Below are 24,422 nucleotides of genomic sequence, written 5' to 3'. Positions count from 1 at the left end.
ATTTATATTTTGTAAAAATTTCAATAAAAATTATGTTTTTTAAAAAACCAACTCCATGAAAAAGAACGATCTGATTAAAGGTCACAGACTTGAAACATTGGGCGCAAAAGTGTTGTAGCAAGCCGGAACTGCTACGAACTTTCTGCCGTTGGGCCCATCGAGGCCGGTAACACTATTCAACTTTAGTTGGTCCACGGAACGAGGCCCCACAGGCTTATCGCCACAAATGAAGGCTCACCAGCTGATTCACCGGCACCGCGCTCGCCAGCCCCCCGCTAACAAGGCCAACCAGCACTTAAGTAGCACTTGCTCAGCCAGCCCCAGCCAGCTCGCAAAAATGACCAGGAGACCGGCCCAAGATTCGGGGATGCAGATCTGGGGAGGCTCCAAGAAGCAGTGGAGGACAGGAGGGATGCCCTGTTTCCTCAGAGGGCCCCGGATGGTCAGCCATAAGGCAGTACGTGCTGCCTGGGACAAGGTGACAGCGGCTATGAGCGCCAGGAGTGCGAACGGGAGGACTGGCCTCCAGTGCCAGAAAAAGATCAACAACCTGCACCGGTCAGCACGAGCGAGTAGACACCAACGACATTATCCCCCCCTTCCCCCCAGACCTTTCTGCCCCCACACAAGCATCCACCTGCCAACTCTCCATGCGACCCCAACCCTTCCTTCACAAGGAGATGTCACCATCAATGCGTGGCACCAAGGCCAACACTGCTCGGGTGGTGACTGCAGTGGAGATCCTGGTGCTCGACGTCAGCACCATTAATAAAGGTGACCAAGGCGTGACTCACTGGGGTATGTCACCCAGGACCATGTTGACCTGGCAGGGGCAGCACGGTAACATAGTGGGTAGCACAGTTGCTTCACAGCTTCAGGGTCCCAGGTTCGATTCCCGGCTTGGGTCACTGTCCGTGCGGATTCTGCACGGGTTTCCTCATGGCGCCCCGGTTTCCTCTCACAGTCCAAAGATGTGCAGGTTAGGTGGATTGGCCATGCCAAATTGCCCTTAGTGTCCAAAAAGGTTAAGTGGGGGTTACTGGGTTACAGGGATAGGGTAAAAATGTGGGCTTGAGTAGGGTGCTCTTTGTAAGGACCGGTGCAGACTCAATGGGCTGAATGGCCTCCTTCTGCACTGTAAATTTGATGATTCTATGACCTTGAAGAGGTTCTGCGGGACATGGGAATGGCAGAGGTGCTGCGGAGTTTGCCCCAGTCGCAGGTGGGCATTGCCGAGGGGTTGAAGAGCATGTCCCAGTCACTGAGGAGCATTGCTGAGGGTACCGACACGATGGTGCAGACTATGGGGAGCCGTCAGGGCTGGCAGAGCCAGATGATGCAGGGGCAGACGGGGCTCAAACTAGCTACCCCGAGTCACAAGGTAAACCCCAGGGCCCTATGGGCACCAACCGGGAGGAGGGGGCGCTGAGTGCCAACCTGGACCTGTCCCATGGAGTGGCGACAGTGGCCACCAGCTCCGAGTTCCACCCCTCTGATGAGGCCGCATCTCATAGCCAGGAAATGGGACAGGGCGGCACGGCTGCGTATGTTCTGCCGACAAGTAAGCCGGGGCCCTCCGGTCCCAGAGCGGCCAGAAGACGCCCGCCAGGGGCATTGAAGGTCATGGGACAAGGTAAGCAGCTGGATGCTTCCACCTCTGATGTACCTCCTCGTAACACACCTAGACGCAGAGGTAGAGCTAGGACGGCCAAGCACGTTGAGGATCACGGAGGGCATGGGGGGTGGGGGGACATCACCATCGGGAGAGTGAGGAATTCTTACATACAATAAACACCCTTAAGCATAACTAGTATGATGCCTCTGTCACTTTCTTCCGTCTGCAATGCGGGCTGACCTCCGAACCCCTGGCTCTTCTCTCCAGGAATCGCCCCCTCCCTGCGGCACTCACCCACCCTCCAGCTGTGGACATGTCCCCAGTTGTGTCCCATCTCCGGAGTGTTTGGATGTTGGCTGCTGCGTGTGTTGCCTCCCGCAGTGTTCAAGCCAATGCCTAGGCATCAACGTGTCATTGCAATGCCAGGCAATCAGCTGCACATTCTACATGGCCCGCCTACCCACAGGAATCAGTGAGTTCTCCCAGTGAGCCAGAGTGAGGCACAGCGAAGAGTGAGTTTGGGTATTTGAAGTTAGGTGGAAATTCGAAGCTGGGTGGGGAGGAGGTGCTTTTTATCCCTGGTAAGTGACTGGTAAGTAGTTTTTCTTTACATTTGTATATTTATTTATTTTTTCTTTCGTTTTGTGGAATTGCAGTTGTATAAATTAACCCGAGGTTTAAAACATGGCAGCAGATCCCAGACCTGTGACATGCTCCTCGTGTGCGATGTGGGAGCTCAGGGACATGTCCACTGTCCCTGGTTCCTTCACATGCAAGAAGTATGTCCAGCTGCAGCTCCTGTTTTTTTTTGGGGGGGGGGGGGGGGGGGGGGGGGGGGGGGGGGGAGAGTCAGCCAGCTGTCGTGGTGCACATAGGCGACAACAATGTAGGTAAAAAACGGGATGAGGTCCGACGAGCAGAATTCAGGGATTTAGGAGTTAAACTAAAAAGTAGGCCCTCAAAAGGTAGTAATCTCACGATAGCTACCAGTGCCACGAGCTAGCTAGTCAGAGTAGGAATGACAGGATAGATAGGATGAATGCGTGGCTCGAGAGAATGGTGCAAGAGGGAGGGATTCAAATTCCTGGGGCATTAGAACCGGTTCTGGTGGAGGTGAGACCAGTACAAATCGGACGGTCTGCACCTGGGCAGGACTGGAACCGATGTCCGGTGGGGGGGCGGGGGGTGTTTGCTAGAGCTGTTGGGGAGGGTTTAAACTAATGTGGCAGGGGCATGTGATCCAATGTAGGAAGTCGGAGGGAAGTAAAACGGGGCCAGAAACAAAAAGCAGTAAGGGGGAAAGTGTAAGGCAGAAAGGCCATAGTCAAAAATCAGAAAGGGCCACATTACAGTGTACAGTGACTGAGGAGAGTGTGAAAAGGGAGGTGGCCAATGCAGGATTGAGGGTTTTGTACCTAAATGCGCGCAGTATACGGAACAAGGTAAATGAGCTTGTTGCGCACATTGAAATTGGCCCGTATGATGTGGGCATCGCAGAGACGTGGCTGCAAAGGGATCAGGGCTGGGATCTAAATATCCAAGGATATATGTCCTATTGAAAGGACAGGCAGATGGTCAAAGGGGGCGGGGTTGCATTGTTAGTAAGGAATGAAGTTAAATCGATAGCAAGGAGCGATATAGGATCAGAAGGCATAGAATCTCTGTGGGTAGAGTTGAGGAATCGCAAAGGTAAAAAGACCCTGATGGGAGTTATGTACAGGTCCCCTAGCAGTAGTCAGGATGTGGGGCAGAAAATAAATCAGTAGATATAAACGGCATGTAAAAAAGACAAAATTACAATAATCAAGGGGAACTTCAATATGCAGGTGGAAAATCACGTTGGTAGTGGATCCCAAGAAATGGAATTTGTGGAATGTCTAAGATGGTTTTTTGGAGCAGCTTGTGACAGAGCCTACTAGGGAACAGGCAATTCTGGATTTGCAAAGCTGCAATCAGATGTAATAGTATTACAATTAAATAAGGGTAACTACAAAGACATGAGGGAGGAGCTGGCCAGAGCTGTTTGCAGAAGGAGCCGAGCAGGGAAGACAATGGAACAGCAATGGCAGGGGTTTTTGGGGGTTATTAGGGAGGCACAACAGAAATTCATCCCAAGGAGGAGGAAACATGGGAAAGGGAGGACAAGGCATCCATGGCTGACAAGGGATGTCAATGACAGCATAAAGGCTAAGGAAAAAGCATACAAAGTGGCGAGAATTAGTGGGAAACCAGAGAATTAGGAAGCCTTTAAAAGCAAGCAGAGGACAACTAAAAAAGCAATAAGGGGGGAGAAGATGAAGTACGAGTGCAAGCTAGCTAGTAATATAAAAGGAAGATAGGAAGAGATTTTTTTCAATATATAAAAGGCAAGAGAGGGGTAAAAATAGACATTGGACCACTAGAAAATATGGCTGGAGAAGTAATAATAGGAAACAAAGAAATGGCAGACGAATCGAATTGAATGGTCACTTTGCATCAGTCTTCACGGTGGAAGACACCAGTGGGATGCCAGAGCTCCAGGGGGCAGAGGTGAGTGCAGTGACCATTACTAAGGAGAAGGTTCTGAGGAAAATGAAAGATCTGAAGGTGGATAAGTCACCTGGACCGGATGGACTACACCCCAGGGTCTGAAAAAAAATAGCTGAGGAAATTGTGGAGGCATTAGTGATGATCTTTCAGGAATCACTGGAGGCAGTAAGGGTCACAGAGGACTGGAAGGTGGCTAATGTAACACCGCTATTTAAGAAGGGAGGTAGGCAGAAGACGGGAAATTATTGGCCGGTTAGCCTGACTTCGGTTAGTGGTAAGATTTTGGAGGGTTATTAGAGATGAGATCGCGAAGCACTTGGAAATGCATGGTAAAATAGGACTGAGTCAGCACGGCTTTGTCAAAGGGAGGTCGTGTCAAACAAATCTGTAAGAGTTCTTGGAGGAGGTAACAAGAAGTTAGACAGAAGGAGAACCAGTGGACTTGATTTATTTTGATTTCCAGAAGGCCTTTGACAAGGTGCCGCATAGGAGACTGTTAAATAGGTTAAAGGCCCATGGTGTTAAGGGTAAGATCCTGGCATGGATAGAGGATTGGCTGACTGGCAGAAAGCAAAGAGTGGGGATAAAGGGGTCTTTTTCAGGATGGCAGCCAGTGACTAGTGATGTGCCTCAGGGGTCGGTGCAGGGACCACAACTTGTTACATTAATGATCTGGAAGAAGGTACTGAAGGCACTGTTCCTAAGTTTGCAGATGATACAAAGAGGGACAGGTAATATTGAGGACGCAAGGGGGCTGCAGAAGGACTTGGACAAGCTAGGAGAGTGGGCAATGAAGTGGCAAATGAAATACAATGTGGAAAAGTGTGAGGTTATGCACTTTGGAAGGAGCAATCTCGGCATAGACTATTTTGTAAATGGGGATATGCTTCGGAAAGCAGAAGAACAAAGGGACTTGGGAGTCCTTGTTCACGATTCTCTTAAGGTTAATGTGCAGGCTCAGTTGGCAGTTAAGGCGGCAAATGCAATGTTAGCATTCATGTCAAGAGGGCTAGAATACAAGACCAGGGATGTACTTCTGAGGCTATATAAGGCTCTGGTCAGACCCCATTTGGAGTATTGTGAGCAGTTCTGGGCCCCGTATCTAAGGAAGAATGTGCTGGCCTTGGAAAAGGTCCAGAGGAGGTTTACAAGAATGATCCCTGGAATGAAGAACTTGTCGTATGAGGAACGTTTGAGGACTCTGGGTCTGTACTCGTTGGAGTTTAGAAGGATGAGAGGGGATCTTATTGAACATACAAGATCCCACAAGGCCTGCATAGAGTGGACGTGGAGAGGATGTTTCCACTTGTAGGGAAAACTAGGACCAGAGGACACCATCTCAGACTAAAGGGACGATCCTTTAAAACAGAGATGAGGAGGAATTTCTTCAGTCAGAGGGTGGTGAATCTGTGGAACTTTTTGCCGCAGAAGGCTGTGGAGGCCAATTCACTGAGTGTCTTTAAGACAGAGATAAATAGCTTCTTGTTTAATAAGGGGATCAGGAGTTATGGGGAGAAGGCAGGAGAATGGGGATGAGAAAATATCAGCCATGATTGAATGACGGAGCAGACTCGATGGGCCAAGTGGTCTACTTCTGCTCCTATGTCTTATGGTCATATGGAATCCACTTGGGTTGTGAGAAGTGCTCACTTTTTAAAAAAATATAAATTTGAGTACCCAGGGCAGCCCGTGGTGCAGTGGTTAGCACTTGGACTACGCTGCTGAGGACCCAGGTTCGAATCCTGGCTCTGGGTCACTGTCTACGTGGTGTCTGCACACTCACCCCGTGTCTGCTTGGGTTTCACCCCCACAATCAAAACCAGTGCTGGTTAGGTCGATTGGCCACGCGAAATTGCCCCTTAATTGGAAAAAAAATTTAAATAATTGGGTACTCTAAATTTAAAAAAATTTAGAATACCCAATTCTTTTTTTCCAATTAAGGGGCAATTTAGTGTGGCCAATTCATCTAACCTGTACATCTTTGGGTTGTGGGGGTGACACTCACACAGATACAGGGAGAATGTGCAAACTGGGCAGCACGGTAGCACAAGTGGATAGCACTGTGGCTTCACAGCGCCAGGGTCCCAGGTTCGATTCCCCACTGGGTCAGTGTCTGTGCGGAATCTGCACATTCTCCCCGCGTCTGTGTGGGTTTCCTCCGGGTGCTCCCGTTTCCTCCCTCAGTCCACAGATGTGCAGGTTAGGTGGATTGGCCATGCTAAATTGCCCTTAGTTTTCGAAATGGTTGGAAGGGGTTATTGGGTTACGGGGATAGGGTGGAAGTGAGGGCTTAAGTGGGCCAGTGCAGACTCGATGGGCCGAATGGCCTCCTTCTGCACTGCATGTTCTATGTTCACACGGACAGTGACCTGGGGCTGGGTTCGAACCCTGGTCCTTGGCATCGTGAGGCAGCAGTGCTAACCACTGTGCCACCGTACCATCCCTGTGAAGCGCTCTCTTAACCATGATTGCCAATTCCCTATTAGCAATGGACTTCACCACATGGCCAGGGGCCTCGGTAATCGATGGGGCTTATGGGTGGCCGGTGGGGCAGACGGGTTATCCCCGATTGCCGCCCCAGTGCCTCCCATGGCAGCCCACCCTCTGGAGGGTCCCCCACCCCCAGCTGAGCTCTGGGTGGCAAGTCCAGCGACCCCGGTCTCTTTGCCTGTGAGCAAAGATTGCTACTTCCCTCCTCGGCTCCCCACAGAGGCCTTTCCACCATGTTCGTGTTTTTCAAAAGGAGTACTAATTGGTGCCAGTGTGACTACTTACTGGGGAGGCCTCTGAATCATGAGAAGCCCTTGGTTAAGGGGTGGCTCTCGTTAATTGTATGGTAATTGGACTTGTGGTGATAATTGGATCCTCGCTACACTACGGCGAGATCCCAAATTCACCTACAGGAACGTGCCGGTTGCATCGCAAACTGTTTGGCACCTGGCGCGGTTCTAGTTTTCCCACTTCTCCCGCTATTCACTGGCCTCGTTCCGATTGAGCAAGAGCGCAACAAGGCTGGAGAATTGTGTCCATTATTCTGTTTCTCTCCACAGTTACTGCCATGACCTGTTGAGTATTTCCAACATTTTCTGTTTTCATGCCATGAAAAAAAGAGTTAGGTGCTTTACACTAAACTTCTGATCACTGGTGTATTAGAATGGGAGGAACTTAGCCATGGGGAAGCAAAATGTAAAAAGATACCAGCAAGCAATTCAACCAAGATCGCTGTCCATTGTATCTGTCACTGTACTTGGGATCTACTGATTAAAGAATAAGCACATTACAACAAAAATAACACTGGCAAACAAGTATGGAAAATCAAGAAAAATCTTAATGTGAGGTAGGCTGAGACTATTTAAAATCATAGAAGAATTTTATCCCATCAACCTGAGCTGATTTGAAATTAGATTCCAAATGTGTGGGACACAATGGCAACCTCTTTCTTCAGCAACTATTCTCTCCTGTACCATCTCCAAAAGCAGAAGTTTCTATTGTTACATTGCGTTGGGTTACTGTTCCTGACATTTTAACAGCAGTCTCTAATGGTCAGGCTATCCAAGGCCTTGAATATAAAATGCTTGATCAGACTTCCGGTTGCGGCATGCGGAGCTAAGCCGCACGTTCGGCAGCTCCCGCTATTTAAGGACTTTTGGGCTAATTTGAGGGCCCCAAAAGGCGCTGTTTCGACGAATCCCGGTGGGGGAAGGTGTCTAGAGGAGCATTCCCCATAATTTATGGTGCTCACCCGGAGTGGGGCAAAGGAAAAAGCTGCAGCAGCTCCCCAAGAAAAGCGGGGGAAGACAAAATGGCGTCCGGCGGAACACCCGAGGACTGGTGGAAGTGGGCGCAGGAGCAGCAGGCCTCTCTTCTGCGCTGTTTTGCGGAGCTGAAGGCTGAGCTGCTGGACTCCCTGAATGCGACTACCAACAAGCTGCTTGGGACCCAGGCGGCCCAGGAGGCGTCCATTCGGGAGTTGCAGCAGCAGGCCGCTGAGAGGGAGGAGGAGGCCGTGGTCCTCGTGGGGAAAGTGGAGTTGCACGAGGCACTTCACAAAAAGGGGCAAGACCGCTTGGAGGAGCTGGACGTTCGCACGAGGCGAAAGAATTTGAGGATCCTGGGCCTGGCGGAGGGGCTGGAGGGGTCGGATCTCCCGTCGTACGTGACCACGATGTTGAGCTCGTTGATGGGAGCGGGGTCCTTCCATTTGCCCCTGGAGCTTGAGGGAGCTCACAGAGTGCTGGCCAGGAGGCCTAAGGCAAATGAACCCCCGCGGGCGGTGCTGGTGCGGTTCCATCGATTCAGCGACCGGGAGTGTGTGCTGCGCTGGGCCAAGAAAGAGAGGAGCAGTAAATGGGAGAATTCGGTAGTGAGAATCTACCAGGACTGGAGTGCGGAGGTGGCTAAGCGGCGGGCTGGGTTCAACCGGACGAAGGTGGTGCTGCATGCCAAGCAGGTCAGATTTGGAATGCTGCAGCCTGCGCGCCTGTGGGTGACATACAAGGACCGGCACCACTACTTCGAGTCCCCGGAGGAGGCGTGGGCCTTTGTACAGGCGGAGAAGCTGGACTCGAACTAGGGCCTGGGGACACACTCTGGCCGTTGCTGTTTTCGCTGTTGCTGTTCTTTAACATGTGTGTTTTTTATGCTGGTTTTCTTTTTGCTCTGTTTCCGGGTGGGTCTGTTTGTTGGGTATGGGTGTGGGGTATGTGGGGAATGTTGGGGGTTTGCATTTTATATGTTCTCTTCTGTACGGGGCTGGGGGTTGGGGTGAAACTGGATTTTGGGGAGCTGCGTCAGAAGGGTGGGGTGTGGCAGTGTGAAAGCGCGGGCTTTCCTCTGGTTTCCCGTGCCGCGGGGCGGGGGGGCGGAGCTGGCAGGGGGGGCGTGGCCTCTACTGGTTTTCTTTCCCCGCGCTGAAGCGGTGCCAAGGAGGTGTGGCAAGAGGGGGATGACCCCATGCCGGGAGGGGATAGGTTTTGGCGGGAGCTGCCAGGGTCAGCAGAAGTCAGCTGACTCATGGAAGTACCATGGAGGGTACGTCGCGGCTAGGAGGGGTCCTAGCCTGGGGGGGGGGGAGAACACCGGGTTGCTGCTGGAATGGTCAGGAAGGAGCTGGTGTGGGCCGGGGAGGGTAGAGGAGAGGCGTTATCACCATGGGGAACGGGTCAGGCGGGGCGAGCTGGGCTGGGGCGAGCAGTCGACAAGCTATGGCTAGCCGGCGGGGGAGGAGGGCGGGTTGCCCTCTGATCCGGCTGATTACCTGGAACGTGAGGGGGCTGAATGGGCCGGTTAAAAGAACTAGGGTATTTTCTCATCTGAAGGGGTTGAAGGCGGACGTGGCTATGCTCCAGGAGACCCACCTGAAGGTGGCGGACCAGGTTCGTCTGAGGAAAGGGTGGGTGGGGCAGGTTTTTCACTCAGGATTGGACGCGAAGAACCGGGGGGTGGCGATTCTGGTGGGGAAGAGGGTGGCGTTCGAGGCGGCTGAGGTGGTGTTGGACAAGGAGGGCAGATATATTATGGTGATGGGTAGGCTGCAGGGAGAGAAGGTGGTGCTGGTTAATGTATATGCCCCGAATTGGGATGATGCTGGCTTCATGAGGCGCTTGTTGGGCCGCATTCCGGAACTGGAGGCAGGGGGCCTGATCATGGGGGGAGACTTTAACACAGTGCTGGATCCCCCACTGGACCGGTCCAGTTCAAGGACGGGTAGGAGACCGGCGGCGGCCAAAGTACTGAGGGAATTCATGGACCAGATGGGAGGGGTGGATCCCTGGAGGTTTATGAGACCGAGAGCGCGGGAGTATTCCTTTTTCTCCCATGTCCATAGGGTTTATTCACGAATAGATTTTTTCGTCCTGAGCAGGGGATTGATCCCGAGGGTGCAGGATGCCGAGTATTCAGCCATAGCGATTTCAGACTATGCTCCGCACTAGGTTGACCTGGAGATGGGGGAGGCACGGGACCAGCGCCCGCTCTGGCGCCTGGATGTAGGGATGCTGGCTGATGAGGAGGTGTGTAGGAGGGTCCGGAGAAGTATTGAGGGGTAACTTGATACCAATGACACGGGGGAGGTCTGGGTGGGGATGGTCTGGGAGGCTCTGAAAGCAGTGATCCTGGGGGAGCTGATTCCATCCGGGCCCATAGGGAAAGGAGGGAGAGGGAGAGACTGGTGGGGGAGCTCCTGGATGTGGACAGGAGATACGCAGAGGCACCGGAGGAGGGGTTGCTGGGGGAACGGCGTAGTTTGCAGGCAAAATTTGACTTGTTGACCACCAGAAAGGCGGAGACACAGTGGAGGAGGGAGCAGGGCGCGGTATATGAGTATGGGGAGAAGGCGAGCAGGATGTTGGCGCATCAGCTCCGTAGGCAAGATGCTGCTAGGGAAATTGGTGGAGTGACGGATGGGGGTGGGAATGTAGTGCAGAAGGGGACAGAAGTAAATGGGGTCTTTAGGGACTTCTACGAGGAACTGTACCGGTCGGAACCTCCGATGGGGAGAGGGGGGATGGAGAGCTTCATGAACAGCTATGTTGCCCAAGGGTTCAAGAGGAGCTGGTAGAGGGGCTGGGGGCGCCGATAGAGTTGGAGGAGCTAGTCAGGGGGATTGGACAAATGCAGTCAGGTAAGGCCCCAGGGCCGGACGGGTTCCCGGTGGAATTGTATAAAAAGTATGCGGATCTGGTGGGCCCCCTGTTGGTGCGAGCCTTCAATGAGGCATGGGAGGGGGGGGCTTTGCCCCCGACGATGTCGCGGGCACTGATCTCTCTGATCCTAAAGCGGGATAAGGACCCCTTGCAGTGTGGATCATACAGGCCTATCTCGCTCCTCAATGTTGACGCCAAGTTGCTGGCGAAGATCATGGCCACCAGGATAGAGGATTGTGCGCCAGGGGTGATACACAAAGATCAGACAGGATTTGTCAAGGGACGGCAGCTCAACACGAATGTACGGAGACTGCTAAACGTTATCATGATGCCGGCAGTGGAGGGGGAGGCAGAGATAGTGGTGGCGCTGGACACAGAGAAAGCGTTTGATAGAGTTGAGTGGGGGTACCTGTGGGAGGTGCTGGAGCGGTTTGGATTTGGGGAGGGATTCATCAAATGGGTGAGGCTGCTCTACGCGGCTCCGATGGCGAGTGTAGTTACAAATGGAAGGAGATCGGAGTACTTTAGGCTCTACCGTGGGACCAGGCAGGGGTGTCCCCTGTCCCCCTTGCTCTTTGCACTGGCGATTGAACTTCTGGCTATGGCGTTGAGGGAGTCAGGGAGATGGAGGGGTCTGGTGCGGGGTGGGGAGGAACATCGGGTATCGCTGTATGCGGACGACCTGCTGTTGTATGTGGCGGACCCAGAAGGGGGAATGCCGGGGGTGATGGAGCTGTTAGCGGAATTTGGGGGCTTCTCGGGCTATAAGTTACATTTAGGCAAGAGTAAGGTATTTATAGTACAGGAGGGAATTGGGAGGCTCCCGTTTAAGAGGGCAGTGAAGAGTTTCAGATATCTGGGGGTGCAGGTGGCCAGGAGTTGGGGGACTCTCCATAAGCTTAATTTTACCAGGCTGGTGGAGCAGATGGAGGGGGAATTTAAAAGGTGGGACATGGTGCCGCTATCGCTGGCGGGTAGAGTGCAATCCGTCAAAATGACGGTTCTCCCGAGGTTCTTGTTCCTCTTCCAGTGTTTGCCCATCTTTATCCCTAGGGCCTTTTTTAGAAGGGTGACCAGCAGCATCATGAGCTTTGTTTGGGCGCATGGGACCCCGAGGGTGAAGAGGGTCTTCTTGGAGCAGGGTAGAGGTGGGGGGGGGCTGGCGTTACCCAATCTCTCGGTGTACTACTGGGCAGCCAATGTGTCGATGGTGCGCAAGTGGGTGATGGAGGGGGAGGGGGCAGCATGGAAACGGATGGAGAGGGCGTCCTGTGGAGATACAAGCCTGGGGACCCTGGTAACAGTGCCGTGGCCACTCCCTCCTACGAGGTATACCACGAGTCCGGTGGTGGCGGCTACCCTCAAGATTTGGGGGCAGTGGAGGCGACATAGGGGAGAAGTGGGGGGCTCGATGGAGGCTCCGTTAAGGGGGAACCATAGGTTCGTCCCGGGGAACATTGATGGGGGATTTCAGGGTTGGCACAGAGCAGGCATCAGACAGCTGAGGGGCCTGTTTATTGATGGGAGGTTTGCGAGCCTGGGGGAGTTGGAGGAGAAATTTGGGCTCCCCCCCTAGGAAACATGTTCAGGTATCTGCAGGTAAAGGCATTTGCTAGACGGCAGGTGGAGGGATTCCCTTCGCTTCCTGCGAGGGGGGTGAGTGACAGGGTGCTTTTGGGGTCTGGGTCGGAGAGGGGAAGATATCTGATATCTACAAAGGTTATGCAGGAGGTGGAGGAGGCGTCAGTAGAGGAGCTGAAAACTAAGTGGGAGGGGGAACTGGGGGAACAGATCGAAGACGGGACATGGGCTGATGCCCTGGAGAGGGTTAATTCTTCCTCCTCGTGTGCGTGGCTTAGCCTCATCCAATTCAAGGTGCTGCACCGGGCCCACATGACTGGGACGAGGAGGAGTAGGTTCTTTGGGGGTGAAGACAGGTGTGTCAGGTGCTCGGGGAGTCCAGCGAACCATGCCCATATGTTCTGGGCATGCCCGGCACTAGAGGAGTTCTGGAAGGGGGTGGCGAGGACGGTGTCGAGGGTGGTAGGATCCAGGGTGGTGACTCGCGATTTTTGGGGTTGGGGTGGAGCCGGGAGTGCAGGAGGCGAAAGAGGCCAGTGTTCTGGCCTTTGCGTCCCTAGTAGCCCGGCGAAGGATTTCCCTACAATGGAAGGATGCGAGGCCCCCAAGCGTGGAGACCTGGATCAATGACATGGCGGGTTTTATTAAGCTAGAGAAGGTCAAATTCGCCCTGAGAGGATCGGTACAAGGGTTCTTTAGGTGGTGGCAACCTTTCCTCGACTTTCTGGCTGAACGATAGGGTACTGGGACAGTAGCAGCAGCAACCCTGTGGGTGGGGGGGGGGGGGGGGGGGGGGGGGGGGGGTTTAATTTATTTTAAGTTCTTTTGTTGGGGTTGGGGGGGTGGGGGGGATATGAAACATGCGTTGAGGCGGTCTGGGGGGTGTTACAGTTGTTATGGGTTATCTTGTTGCATTTCATTGTTTGTTATATTTTATATTTTCTGTAAAAAAATTCCAATAAAAATTATTTTTTTTTTAAAAATGCTTGATCATAATACCAAGTTCATAAAATAAAGAGGCTTTTTTGAGCATGTGCCAGTAATTAAAATATTTCAATGTGCTATTTAGGCTCCAAAGGAATACAAACAAATCAATTACAGGATAGAGCAGATGAGACAGCGATTAAGAATACTACACTATCCCTTGCTGAATAAACAGGAACTCTGTACTGTCAGAACAAACATTATGTGAAATGCTTTAAGCATTAACAATAAAGCACAGCTATGGTCTGCTTATTATACATGACCCGTATACTAAATTTATCATACACAGAATGAGCAGCCTGTCAGGATCACACCTGTCCCTCACAGAGTATTAGACCTACTGAGTTCACAAGGTGGTCTATTTCACAAAAGCAGGTTTCTGTGAATAGGGATGAACGAAGGAAAGGGTAGATGCAACAGGGAGAAGTGGAGAGGAAGGTTCACTGTCTTATTATCCAGTTGGTGCACAGCTTGACAGTGGTTGTAAAGAAATGTCAACATGAATTATCTTATCCTTTTGGCTAAAGCAAGCTCCTGGGCATCAACTAGACCTCAGTGAAGCATGGAGAGGAAAATTAAATCTTCAAATAAAAATAAAAAATCCCTCGTGAGTCACCATGCAAAACAAAAAAAAACACTGCGGGCACTACTACCTCATCATAAATGGATTGTGCTTCATTTTAAGTAACTAATAAAAAGCCACTGATAATTCTGTTTATATCTGAGCCAATGAGCATCTGTGATAGCTCAGCTTACACAAAAACATGTAACTAATATTAGTAAGTTTTAAAACCACAAGACGTTTTGCCTTTTAGAATAGTAAAATAGTGCTGCCCACAAAATACACATTCAGAATTACAATTTTACAACTTGTTTCTGAATCAATGTTTCTTATCCTTCTTTATCATGACATATCCTTCACTGTCACTGCGTCAAAATCCTGGAACTCCCTTCCTATCAGCAATGTGGGGGCTCCTGCAGCGGTTCAAAATGGCAGCACACCACCACCTTCTCATGGGCAATTAGGGATGGACAATAAATACTGGCCGAGCCAATGATGCCCATGAACAGACAACAAAAAAAATGCACCATTTGAGCTGAGAATGACAATGAATGAGAAAGCACAACATATTGCTGCTTCAAATGAGTCTGAACATCATGAGCTCCACAGGAAACAGTGTAGCAATTAAGGGCAGCACGGTAGAATGGTGGTTAGCACAATTGCTTCACAGCTCCAGGGTCCCAGGTTCGATTCCCGGCTTGGGTCACTGTCTGTGTGGAGTCTGCACGTTCTCCCCGTGTGTGCGTGGGTTTCCTCTGGGTGCTCCGGTTTCCTCCCACAGTCCAAAGATGTGCAGGTTAGGTGGATTGGACATGCTAAATTGCCCTTAGTGTCCAAAATTGCCCTTAGTGTTGGGTGGGGTTACTGGGTTATGGGGATAGGGTGGAGGTGTGGGCCTGGGTAGGGTACTCTTTCCAAGAGCCGGTGCAGACTCGATGAGCCGAATGGCCTCCTTCTGCACTGTAAATTCCATGAAATTCTATGAAAGTACAAGTAACCATCACCACAATCAAACTCCAGGGATGAAAAATATCCATGGCATTATTTTTTGTAAGCAGAGCATAAGTAAGGACACAATGGATACTGACTGGTCACCTCAGGAATGGCAGCAAGCTTATCTTCAAAAATAGTTCCCTAATTGATTTCAAATTCTCCTGGCCGCCATTTATCCCTCAATCTACAATCTTTAAAAACACAGATTATTTGGTCATTAACACATTGCTATCTGTAGGGGTTTGCTGCGCAAAAATTGGAGGTCACATTTCCAACATTACAACAGTGCCTGCACTTTAAAAAGTACTATCATTGGCTGTAAAATGTTTTGGGGTACCTGAAGATCATAAAAGGGACTATGGAAATATGTCCTTCTTTCTCAAACAAGAGATCATCCAACACCCATGTTTATGTCCTCATTTTCAAAAGAGATTGGTGTGTTTTTTTGTAAATTAAGAGAAAAGCAAATAGTCCAAATGTTCCACCTGTAACACTTCACAACAGGCCATGTGGGGTAGCGCCTCTCCCCTGATAACAAATCACTTTGCCTTCTCTCCAAGTGGATATTTATAATTCTACAGCATGGTGGGGAGGAATGGATATGTTCACTCATGTAACAGTATAAATCGTTCTACTGACTAACTACCTAGAACTACTTGCTAACAAACTAGGAGAGGAGCATACAGTTTGATCACTGTGCCGAAGGCTTAAAATAGCTGCTCACTGCTTTTCTGGTATGGTCCAGGGAAAACGAGGACTACTCAATGACCTATGTCATGGAAAGCCTCAAAAAAGAATATAAAAGATAAGCCCAGCAATTACAACTGATATAGTGTGGAGAAACCTCTAGAAATAATAATTCAGGACAAAATTCATAGTCAAATGGACAAGTACAGATTAAAGACAGCCAGCATAGATTTCCTCAAAGGAAAATCATGCTTAACTAACTTGCTGGAGTGTCTTGAAGAGACAAGAGAGGGTTGATGAGGCAATGCAGTTGATGTGGGGAACATGGACTAACAAAAGGCATTGATACAGTGCCGCACAATAGATTTGTTAGCAAAGTTATAGTTCATAGAATAAAAGGGACAGTAACAAAATTGGCTGATTGATAGGAAGTTAGGCTGGAGGAAGGTTTGTAATGGAGTTCCTCAGGGATTGCTGTGAGGCTTGCTCTTCCTTATATATATTAATGATTTGATCTTAGTGTGCAAGTGGGTGGGTAAGTGGCAGATGGAGTTCTATGTGGAGAAATGTGAAGTGATTAATTTTGATAGGAAGAACATAGAGACTATACAAAATAAAGTGTACAGCTCTAAAAGGGATGCAGGAGCAGAGCGGCCTGGGTGTATATGTGCATAAGTCACTGAAGGTGACAGGACAGGTTGAGAGAGTGGTTAATTAAGCATGCAGTGTCATGGACTTTATTAAGAGGGGCATTGAGTACAGGAACAAGGAGGTTAGGCTGAGCTTGTATAAGACACAAGTTTGACCTCAACTGGAGTAACACATCCAGTTCTGGGTGCCTCAGTTGAGGAAAGATGTGAAGATATTAAAGACAGTGCAGAATAGATTAACGAGAATAGTTTCAATGATGAGGAACTTCAGTTGTGAAGATAGATTGGAGAAGTTGGGACAGTTTCACTTGGAGAAGAGAATGTGAAAGGAGATTTGATAAGTGGTATTGAAAATTATGAGGGGTCTCGACAGAGAGAGGGAAAATCTTCTAACCGATGACAGGATTGAGAATGAGAGGGCACAAATTTACAGAAGCAAAGGAAGCAAAATAACACGAGGGAAAGTTTTTCCAGACACCAAGTGATTGGGATCTGGAATGGATCGCTGGGTATGTACTGGAGGCAGGTTTAATCAAGGCATTCAAAAGATAATTATTCTGCTTTCAGAAAAGGGAGAATGTGCAGGGTCAAGGGGTCATAGGGGGAGGCCATGGCAGCACGGTAGCATAGTGGTTAGCACAGTTGCTTCACAGCTTCCGAGTCCTAGGTTCGATTCCCGCCTTGGGTCAGTGTGGAGTCTGCATGTTCTCCCAGTGTGTGCGTGGGTTCCCTCCGGGTGCTCCGGTGTCCTCCCACAGTCCAAAGATGTGCAGGTTAGGTGGATTGGCCATGATAAATTGACCTTAGTGTCCAAAGGGGTTTGGTGGGGTTACTGTGTTACGGGGATAAAGGGGGATGGGGTGGAGGCGTGGGGCTTAAGTAGGGTACTCTTTCCAAGGGCCGGTGCAGACTTGATGGGCTGAATGGCCTCCTTCTGCACTGTACATTCTATGATTCTATGAATAGCACAAGGAGAAATGCTCACATGGAAAGCCGGTTCTGACATGGGCTGAATGGCCTTCTGCAGAGAAAAAATTATGTGATTCTGAGAATTAACAAACCAACAAGAATTCTACAACTTGCAGATTATCTTTCCACATGTGGTCTCAAAGCAATTCTTATTTAAAATGAGAAAGCCTACAGATAGTTCAATTTGAAACAGGAATACTGAGAGAACTTAAAATGGCAACCTGGTTGCGAGCACATTAACACACAGTGAGATAATGCATCACTCCTGTGAATCCATAATGTGAGAGGCATGAAACTCAAACAATGCATAAGTAAACAAGGATTAAAACAAAAACATTTGAGAATAACTCAATCAAGGTTGCTCTCTCACACATCCTGTCAGAGAAACTAGGAGTTGAAGGTAGTTACTGACTGGCAAAAAGTGCAAAGTGGTATTCCACAAGGATCTGTGTGGGACCACTGTTGTCCAACAGTTATAGAAAACAATTGGGACTCATAATTCGTGTTTTTTTTTGTTTTTTAAAATTTAGATTACCCAATTATTTTTTCCAATTAAGCGGCAATTTAGCGTGGCCAATCCACCTACTCTGCACATTTTTGGGTTGTGGGGGCAAAACCCACGCAGACACGGGGAGAACGTGCAAACTCCACACAGACAGTGACCCAGAGCCGGGATCGAACCTGGGACCTCAGCGCCGTGAGGCGGTTGTGCTAACCACTAGGCCACCGTGCTGCCCCATAATTCGTGTATGACACCAAATTGGGGAGTATCATTAACACTGAAGAAGACTATGACATTGTACAATGAGACATTAATAAACTTGTTCAAGATAGACAAGTATGAGGTATTGCATTTTGGTTAGAAGCATGAGCAGGCAGCCGATTGGTGCAGAACTGTTGAACCCGGTGTGGGGAGTGGGGATCAAAAATAAAGAAAAATGACCACCCCAAATAAAACTCCAGCTGGAGAAGATCCAAAGCAGCTGGAAAGAACTGGTACAGTGTGAGAGATTGGCTCAAATGGCCGTTTGGTCCCTATCCTCTTGTAAACCAGGCTTTAGGGTGAATCTGTTACATGATGATAACCTGGAAACGTATTGGCAGTCAGATGGATCGCAGCCCCATCTCGTTAATATTCAGTTCAGATGGAAAACAACTGTGAAAATCTTATGTATTTATGCAGGCTACAAATCTGATGAAAGCTCCAAGCAAGGTCTCTGTCAGAGTGGGAAAACACTTTCATTTTTCAAATATATTTTTATTCTCCTCCTTTTTCACATTTTCATCCAAATTTTAACCCACCAACAAACAATCAATGGTAACAAATCCAATGTCGAACCACTGGTCAACAATTCCCCCCTCCCACCAATCCCCAAACAGCCTCCAACATCTTAAATACAAACAGCAAAGAAAATTAATCAAGAATCTACCATCCACCCATATATAGTCACCAACAACATACAGTCCCAACCCCCCCACACCCCCACACCCCCAGAAATGCACTCTGAAAGTGGCTGCAATTTTAGTATTTCCTTATTAATTGGTGTAAAAATCATTGACGGCAAAATAAAAAATGGTGCCTCAAACCATATTTTTTTTAAAGCAGCCTAAGCAGGCCACATACCTCTTGGGAAACAAATGCCGGAATAGAATAGATGAGAAAGTCAACTATTGAACAGATAAACAAATAACTAAAAATTGCAAACAAAGCTCTGATGGGCAGCACGGTGGCCTAGTGGTTAGTACAGCTGCCTCACGGCGCCGAGGTCCCAGGTTCGATCCCGGCTCTGGGTCACTGTCCGTGTGGAGTTTGCACATTCTCCCCGTGTCTGCGTGGGTTTCGCCCCCACAACCCAAAAATGTGCAGAGTAGGTGGATTGGCCACACTAAATTGCCCCTTTAATTGGAAAAAATAATTGGGTAATCTAAATTTTTTTAAAAACAAAGCTCTGATGTTCATTTCTAAAACGATAGATAAGTGGAGAAGTTATGTGAACTTAATGCAGAACATTAGTCTGACACTGTGCACAGTTCTGGCCCCATTATTATAAAATGGATAGAGCGGCTAGAGAACGTGCCAAAAGAATTTACAGAGGATGATGCCAGAACTGAGATGCCATACTGTTTGGGAAAAATTAAATAGGCTGCCGTTCCAGGTGACCTGATAGAGGTCCTTAAGATTATGAAAGGGTTTAACAAGAATAGAGAAAATGTTTCCACTTGCGAGGGAGACTAAATGTAGAAGCTATAAATACAAGATAGTCAATAAATCTAATATGGAATTCAGAAGAAATGTTCTTACCCAGAGAGTGGTTCGAATGCAGAACTTGCTAATAAAAGGAGCATTTGAGGCAAGTAGCTTAGATGCATTAAGGAAGCTTGATAAGCAGATGAAAACGGAATGGAATTGCACATCACAGGATAATCTTAGATTTGCCAATGTTTTTTAACCAATTTTCTCTCCCTTCCTCCCCTGGAGACATTGACTACTTTGTGTGTATTGTTCCGCAAACCTTGGTAATCAAATAGTCATTCTTTTCTTACAAGACTAAAGTGCGAATGTGTCAACAGGCCTATTCAACTCATACAGCCAATTCAACACACGTACCTCCAGGAGACATTCCTAGTTGGCAATAAGTGCAGGATCATGGCGAGTTTCTCTTACCTACCATACAGGTGCTGAAACTACAGTGCCCAAATCACCACCATTCGTATCATCAAGCTCAGATACAGTTGAGACCAAGGGGTTAAACCTACTGCATCCTTCCCAGGTCCGTCACAGCTAAACTACTCACTGATTACCAACTTGGTCATGAGAGATTCACTGCTTATATCCTGAATAAAAAGAGCGCATGTCCTACGAATTAACTAAGAAACCATGATTTTTACAGACCACCAATAGGAAATATTAATACAACCTTGCAGTTTGTAAAATCTATTCCACAGATTGTGCAAAGATAACTGCTGTAGAAGTGAAAAGTGATAATCTGTGATATGGATTCAGAGGGTATGTGTCATCTGACCCTGACTGTACACCAACTTGCAATTTCCTCTTAGCTATCCAGTTGTCTGTACATAAAATGTAATAAAACTATTAATTTTCTAAGAAGAAATCCCATTTGAAACTGGAGTGAGTGGGCTAATGCAAAGGCATTTTATGCTTGGAATAGGTAGATGTTTATCAAGACTATACAGACTAAATAGCAAACAGTAATTCTTCAATCAGCAGTCCCAGGGACACAGCTGCTGAAGGGTCCCTTGGGGACAAGTATTCACAAGTGGATAGCTTTTGATCATTTATATTTAGAAAGTATCCAATAATAAAAAAGGAAACAAACAATGTTTGTACTAAAAACAGGAAATACTGGACAGACTCAGCAAGTCAGGCAGCGTCAGTGGAGCGTGAAGCAAATTAAGTTTCAGGTCAATGACGTTTCATCAGAACAGAATATTAAAACTCTTGTTCTAAACTTTTCCAATTAAGGGGCAATTTAGCATTGCCAATCCACCTGCTCTGCACATCTTTGGGTTGTGGGGGTGAGACCCACACAAACACAGGGAGAATGTGCAAACTCCACACGGACAGTAACCCGGGGCCCGGATTGAACCGCGGTCCTTGGCGCCGTGAGGAGCAGTGCTAACCGTCTTATGAGCAATGTCATGTGAACCTCACTATATATTTTCACAATACAAAGAATTTTCTGTCCTGAAGATCTTGGTATGGCATTATTCATTGGTACCAAATAAACCAAGTTGTCTTCCCTCTTTGTAGAAAACATCCAGTCTCCATATGGTTTTAACTGAGGCTACGCACCAGAGTTAAACCTACAATTTTCACCATGGGTACAGTGGGGTAGTGACAATGTCTACTAACCCGGAGACGGTCAGTTCAAAAATAATTCAGTTAAAAAAATCTGGGCAGCACGGTGGTTAGCACTGCTGCCTCACAGCTCCAGGGATCCAGGTTCAATTCCGGCCTCGCGTGACTGTCTGTGTGGAGTTACAATTTCTCCCTGTGTCTGCTTGAGTTTCCTCCGGGTGCTGCAGTTTCCTCCCACAGTCCAAAGATGTGCAGGTAGCTGGATTGGCCATACTAAAATTGGCCCTTAGTGTCCAAAATGTTAGGTGGGGTAACTGGGTTACGGGGATAGGGTGGAGGCTTGGGCGTAAGTAAGGCGCTCGTTCCAAGGGACGATGCAGACTTGATGGGCTGAGTAGCCTCCTTCTGCACTGTAAGGTTTCTATGATCCTATTCTATCAGTTAAAAAAAAACTATAAAGTTATTAGATTGTCATAAAAATCTAACAGTTTTGTTGATGTCCTTTAACTAGCTTAGCCTATGTGCAACTCCAGTCCCACACAAATCATTAACGACCTTTTGAAGTAGCCCACTCAGTTACTAAATTGGTACAAAAGGTGGCCCACGACCACTTTCTCAGGGATATATGAAAATGGCAAGGTTACTCCTAGGGGCACATAAAATGACAATTAACTAACCATCAAATTTTCTTGTATGAAGCTGTAATGGTTCAAGCTCCTTTACAAATTAATGGTACTCTTGAAAATGACCAGCTGATTTTGTGCATAGATACAGAAATCTTAGAAATTTGGAAAGTACTTTTTGACTCAGGGTTTGCAGTTGCCTAAAACAGCAGTGGGGATTAAGAATGAGTAGAAGCACCAATGCAATTGCGTTAAAATGTTACCCTTCAAATTGATCCAGGTCCAATTTGAATTTTATGCCCCATTTTCTAGCATCTTGTGGCAAAGTAGGGTTTATAAAGCCAACTTGCATCAGGAAGCAGTCTGTACTTGTTGTATCTTAGGTCATAAAGCTAAAGCTAGAATAATACAGCTAAGTAGGCCTGACTTGAATCAAACAAGGAAACTTCAAATGGGGCTTTAGACTGCAGTTTCTGATAAATAGAAACCACAGAAAAGCCAAAGCAAAGTTGCAATGAAAACCCATTCTAACATTTGCAACAGCATGGATCTTAAGAAATGAAAGTTATTTTTTGAAGCTTCACATTCTGCCACATCTCAAGCAGATTCAACCGTGGCAAGCTGCTGTTAAACCATCACGTTGTTTCTAATTTTCTTCAACCAAAGGACAATAGTTCTTTACTGCAACGACAACTTGAATCTATAAAGCACCTTTAATATAATAAAGCATTTCAAAAATGCTACATAGAAGATATTAGGACAGTTGACCAAATGCTGGTTCAATTAAGTATGTTTTAAGGACCATCTTAAAGGAGGAAACAGAAGTAACAAGGTGGAGAAATTTAGAGAGGGATTCCAAAGCCAAATGTCTAGACAATTAAATGTACAGACTAATGATAGTGAGAGAAAAATCAGGGTGCTCAGGAATTAAAGGAATCTCTAGGGCTTTGGGGTTGGAGGACATTACAGAAATAGGAAAGGGTCAGGCTATGGAGAGATTTGAAAATAAGTTTGAGAATTTAAAAATCAAGGCATCGCTTAACCAGAAGTAATTGTAGGTCAGCCAGCAGTGGGTGATAGGTGAATGGCATTTGGTGTGGGTTAGGACATGTGCAGACTTTTGATAAACCTCAAGTTTACAGAGTAAAACAGGGGAGGCTGGGCAGAATTGCCAGCAAAGGAATGCGTGCCCATTTGCTCTGCAATTATGCCTAAACAACTGACAGCATTATATAACATCAAGACAAAACACATCAGCAGAATTCAACCAAGCAACAAGCTTAAAAGAGGAAGTTCCACATCAAAACAAAGTATGATTAACTTATTCACACTACTTCCTTTATACATAACCTACGTTGTTTTGAGAATGTCCAAGAATGCAGCAAGGTTTCAAAATTATCTGCTAGCATAATTTCATATACTTACACTAACCCATCACTTAATCCCATCTCTAGAAATGATTTTGAATTAATTCCAGCAAAATGTTTGGATGGTTCCTGATGGTTTGTGGTTTGTAAAAAACAAAACAAATCAAGTATTGTATTTAAAGTCAAAATTATGGCATTTTCTTACGAGTTAGGACACGTGCAGATTTTTTGATGAAAAACAGGGGAGGCTGGACATCGTTGCCCAGCAAAGGAAGGCGTGCCCATTTGCTCTGCAATTATGACTAAAGAACTGGCAGCATTGTATAACATCTAATAATTCAGTACAACACAAATCAGCAGAATTCAACCAATCAACAAGCTTAAAAGAGGAAGTTCCACACCAAAACGAAGTACTATTCATTGATCTGCACTACTTCCTTTATACATAACCTACGTTGCTTTGAGATCCAAGAATGCAGCAAGGTTTCAAAATTATCTGCTAGCATCATTTATTTCATTCATTTACAGTGACCCATCACTTAATTCCAAAATGATTTTGAATTAATTCCAGCAAAAAATCTGGATGGTTCCTGGTGGTTTGTTTAAAAGAAACACAAGAATTACATTTAAAGTCAAAATGACAGCAAAGCATTTCTACTGGCTAGATTTTTAAAAAAATGATTAATCGGGGTTCCTGAGATGTTCAAAGAATGCAATGTCATCACTTTCCTGTACTACCGAGTGGAGATTCTCACACGCGCATATTGTTCGTTCATATAAATAGATATTTAAAAAAAATAAAACAAGCTGATTAACACCTCACATAAAAGATAAACGTCCAAACGCAGGACCCTTGGCCTGACCCCTGGTTACCCAATGGTTTGATTGTAATATTCAATGGCTCGAGCACTGGTTTCCAGGTGTTCGTCAAATGTCTTTCCGTGGTAAGGTCTGTTAGCCCGTCCCTTGAGATGTAACCCCGCCGCGAATCCCCGAGGTGATTTAAAAGTGCAGGAACGGGCGATTGTTTACCTTCTTGGGCTCCTGAGTCTCTGACAAACGAGACTGCAGCTTTAAAACCTGCTCCTGCACCCCGTCAGCAGCCATGATTCCCACCGTCTCTGGCCCAGCAACCACCCGGAAGCAGTTCCCCGCATTCAACCTGGAACTGAACCGTTGCCCATTGTAGTGAATAGGCCTTATTCACAACCGCCATCTTGTTTTTACATGTGGCTTAGCAACTTCCACTTTGTGGAAGAAATCGGTCGCGACGCTGTCAGGAGCTCGTCTTCTGCACCACGAAAATATACACGTCCAGATATTTGGCGACTTGGCCTAATATCGCCTCATGTGACCCGGTGTCAAACTTTGCTTCATAACCCTCCTGTGAGGCGCCTC

The 24,422-nt window shown here is 47.6% G+C and overlaps 1 protein-coding gene across 1 annotated transcript in view; it reads right to left on the bottom strand.

Annotated features, from left to right (window-relative positions):
- The window catches only part of LOC119967620 (elongin-A-like), a 107,442-nt gene extending 83,269 nt beyond the window's left edge, over positions 1-24,173 (bottom strand). Inside the window, exon 1 of the mRNA XM_038800388.1 lies at positions 24,057-24,173. Within this exon, the coding sequence (XP_038656316.1) occupies positions 24,057-24,131 (75 nt within the window). The 5' untranslated portion in view covers positions 24,132-24,173. The remainder of the gene's footprint in view (positions 1-24,056) is intronic.
- Between the last annotated feature and the right edge of the window lie 249 nt (positions 24,174-24,422).

This window comes from Scyliorhinus canicula, chromosome 1 (assembly GCF_902713615.1).
Source record: "Scyliorhinus canicula chromosome 1, sScyCan1.1, whole genome shotgun sequence".
Taxonomy (NCBI): Eukaryota; Metazoa; Chordata; class Chondrichthyes; order Carcharhiniformes; family Scyliorhinidae; genus Scyliorhinus; species Scyliorhinus canicula.
This window is presented reverse-complemented; position numbering and strand designations above follow the sequence as displayed.